The 3185-nt window shown below is 37.9% G+C and overlaps 1 protein-coding gene across 1 annotated transcript in view; it reads right to left on the reverse strand.

The window, feature by feature from the left end:
• Nucleotides 1–429: 429 nt before the first annotated feature.
• Nucleotides 430–3185, reverse strand: part of LOC122815136 (gastrula zinc finger protein XlCGF26.1-like) — a 190232-nt gene continuing 187476 nt past the window's right edge. Inside the window, exon 4 of the mRNA XM_044087389.1 lies at nt 430–2431. Within this exon, the coding sequence (XP_043943324.1) occupies nt 783–2431 (1649 nt within the window). The 3' untranslated portion in view covers nt 430–782. The remainder of the gene's footprint in view (nt 2432–3185) is intronic.

Raw genomic sequence — 3185 nt, forward strand, 5'->3', positions numbered from 1 at the left:
TGTCTGTATTTCTCTTCAAATATCTTTGGGGCTGATTTTTTGTATTGATTAATTCGGCTTTCTCTTTTGCATAAATATTGCACCATATCAGATTAATCTTATTTTCCCGTGTCCATATTTTATATCTTTCAAAAATCTCCAGATTTTTGTTCTTTATATTTTTGCACATCCTCAGTTGCTTCATTTTCCAAATGACCCATGGTTTCTTGGTCTATATAACGTTTCTCATAAATCTGTTGTATTAATGAACACAAATTTTTATTTGAAGCTTCTAACATTTGTTCTTGTGCAAGTATTTTTCTTTTCTCTAATTTCTCTCAATATTTTTGTATATTCACTGTCTGGCAATTCTGGACTTCTTGCATAACAGTAACAATACAGAATTTTTTTTTTCTTCGATAGTCCAGTCTATCATCTTTATAGCTCTGTTTTGGCCCATCAGTTTTTTTGATTTTTGTGGACTACTTCCTTCCTTCGACAACAGGGTGGCCATCCTACCACTGAGCCTGGCCTAGCCCAACTGTAAGAATGTTCCATGTCTTGAAGATTCTACACTGTCATTTTTTCCAGTCCTAGCATGAACCTACTAGGACTGTACACTTTTTTATCTGGAGTCTTGTGCACTCTATCTTTTTTAAATTTTAACTACTTCTGTCCAAGACAAATGCTATATAAAATACAGTCTATATTTCAGTGTCATCTTGGTGAGATTTTCTGAAAAACAGGGTCCACCTCACGAAGGTAGTCACAAAGACTTGGGGATGAATTTAATTCCAGCAATACTACTCTCCTTTGCTTGTTGATTTATCATCTCTCCATTTGGACTCCACACTGGTGTGGATTCTCTCATGAATGGTAAGGCACTTCTTCGATGCAAAATTCTTGTTGCATGTTGCACATTTGTATTGCTTTCCTGTGACGGACTTCTCCAGATGTCTAGGCTTTTGGTAACGGTGGGTTTTTTCATGGGAAGTGAGGTAGCTCTTCCATCGAAAACCCATGTTACACAGTGTACATTTATATTGCTCTTCCCTAGAGTGAGTTTTCTCGTGGGATGTGAGGGCACTCTTCTTTAGAAATCTCTTGTCACATGATGCACATTTATAGGGTTTTTCACCAGAGTGGATTTTCTCATGGCATGTCAAGCTTTGTTTCAGAATGAAACTCTTGTCACATATTGCACATTTATATAGTCTATCTCCACTGTGAGTTTTCACATGGTATTCAAGGCTGTTCTTCCATGTAAAACTCTTTTCACACATTGCACACTTATACAGCCTGTCACCAGTGTGTATTTTCTCGTGGTTTTTCAGCAGACACTTCCACACAAAACTTTTGTCACATTTTGCACATTTGTATGGCCTTTCACCGCTGTGGGTCTTCTGATGGTACATCAGCTGATGTTTCCACACAAAACTCTTGTTACAAGTAGTACAGCTAAACTGCTTTTCCACAGTGTGGGTTTTCTCATGGTATGTAAGGTATTTCAACCCTGTAAAAGTCTTCTTACATATTCCACAGGTATACAGTTTCTCCTTAGTGTGAGTTTTCTCGTGTAAATTAAGGCTTTGCTTCCATGCAAAACTCTTATCACACATTGCACATTTATATGGTTTCTCCCCAGTGTGCGTTTTTTCATGGGATATAAGACTGCCCTTCTGTAAAAAACTCTTGTCGCATGCTGCACATTTATATGGCTTCTCTTTAGCATGAGTTTTTTCGTGGTATGTAAGACTGGCCTTGTGTGTAAAGGTCTTGTCACATGTGCCACATTTATAGGGCATATCACCAGTGTGGGTTTTTTCATGACTCGTGAGGTGCCACTTCAACATAAAACTCTTTTCACATGTTGCACATTTATACGGCTTCTCTTTAGTGTGAGTTTTTTCATGATATGCAAGATTGGGCTTAAATGAAAAACTCTTGTCACATGTTACACATCTGTATGGCTTTTCACCACTGTGGCTTTTCTCATGGTTCGTGAGCTGACACTTCCACAAAAAGCTCTTATCACATGTTACACATTTATATGGCTTCTCCTTACTGTGCGTTTTTTCATGGTATGCAAGATTGGGCTTAAATAAAAAACTCTTGTCACATGTTACACATCTGTATGGCCTTTCACCACTGTGGATTTTCTCATGGTTCACGAGCTGACACTTCCACATAAAACTCTTGTCACAAGTAGCACATGTATATCGCTTCACTGCAGTATTAGTTTTTTCAGAGGATGTCAGACTTGTTTGTTTTTTTTCCTGTAGAAACCTCTTTCCATTTTCCATGTAGCTACTGTGTCCATTTTGAGTCGGAACAAATAATTCTTTTGTAGCAAACACCTGAAAGGAGAGTTTTTTTGCACATCCAGAATTAGGAGGCTCCCTCTGTAGTGATATCTGACGTGGAATATGACAACAGTACGTGTCCCTGCAAACTTAAAGAGACAGTTAATCTGTTATTAGGATACAACATCTGTGGTACTGACCATGCACAATATAACATAACAAATGCTCTGCTTTATGCATGTCCACAATACATTTTATGTCTGTCCTTTAAGGAATATATTCTGCCAACCTCCAAAACCCCAATCATGCATGGGTAATCACCTCTACAATTGTGCTTCTTGTACACGTCTTCATTTTCCTTTGATTCCTTCATTGCTACCTAACAGATGTATGAACATTTCTATAGCACTTACCTGCACTTACTTCCACTTATAGAACTTCCAGTCACTCACAGATGCTACTGTTTTGCTAGTAAGATTTCAGAACCCATAGTGTGCTATTTACTTAAGCATTTCATGTCATCTTCTTATTATTTCATCTACAAATTGCACTAGAATGAAATAAATATTAAAGGTAGTATGCATGATCACCTGAAAGGAGGTATTGATGCATGCAATGACAGCAGGATTACATCATCCAAACTACAAGTGTGGTACAGAATATGAATGCCGAAGAGTACCTTTGGTGCAGGGTTTCATTCATAATGTTTGAAACAGGATTGGAAAAATGCTGTTACGCTGCACACAGGCACACAAGTAATGAACAAATAACTGCTGTGCTCCAGCCTGGCATGCAACCAACCTAGATAGTTGGTGTTTTTCTGCAAATCTGTGATGCCAAGGAGCACAGGAATACCAAACTTGAAGCTAACAAAACTACAGATGACTTTAATAACCCAGTAAA

This window comes from Protopterus annectens, chromosome 11.part0, assembly GCF_019279795.1.
Source record: "Protopterus annectens isolate FY-2018-M chromosome 11.part0, PAN1.0, whole genome shotgun sequence".
Classification (NCBI taxonomy): Eukaryota; Metazoa; Chordata; order Ceratodontiformes; family Protopteridae; genus Protopterus; species Protopterus annectens.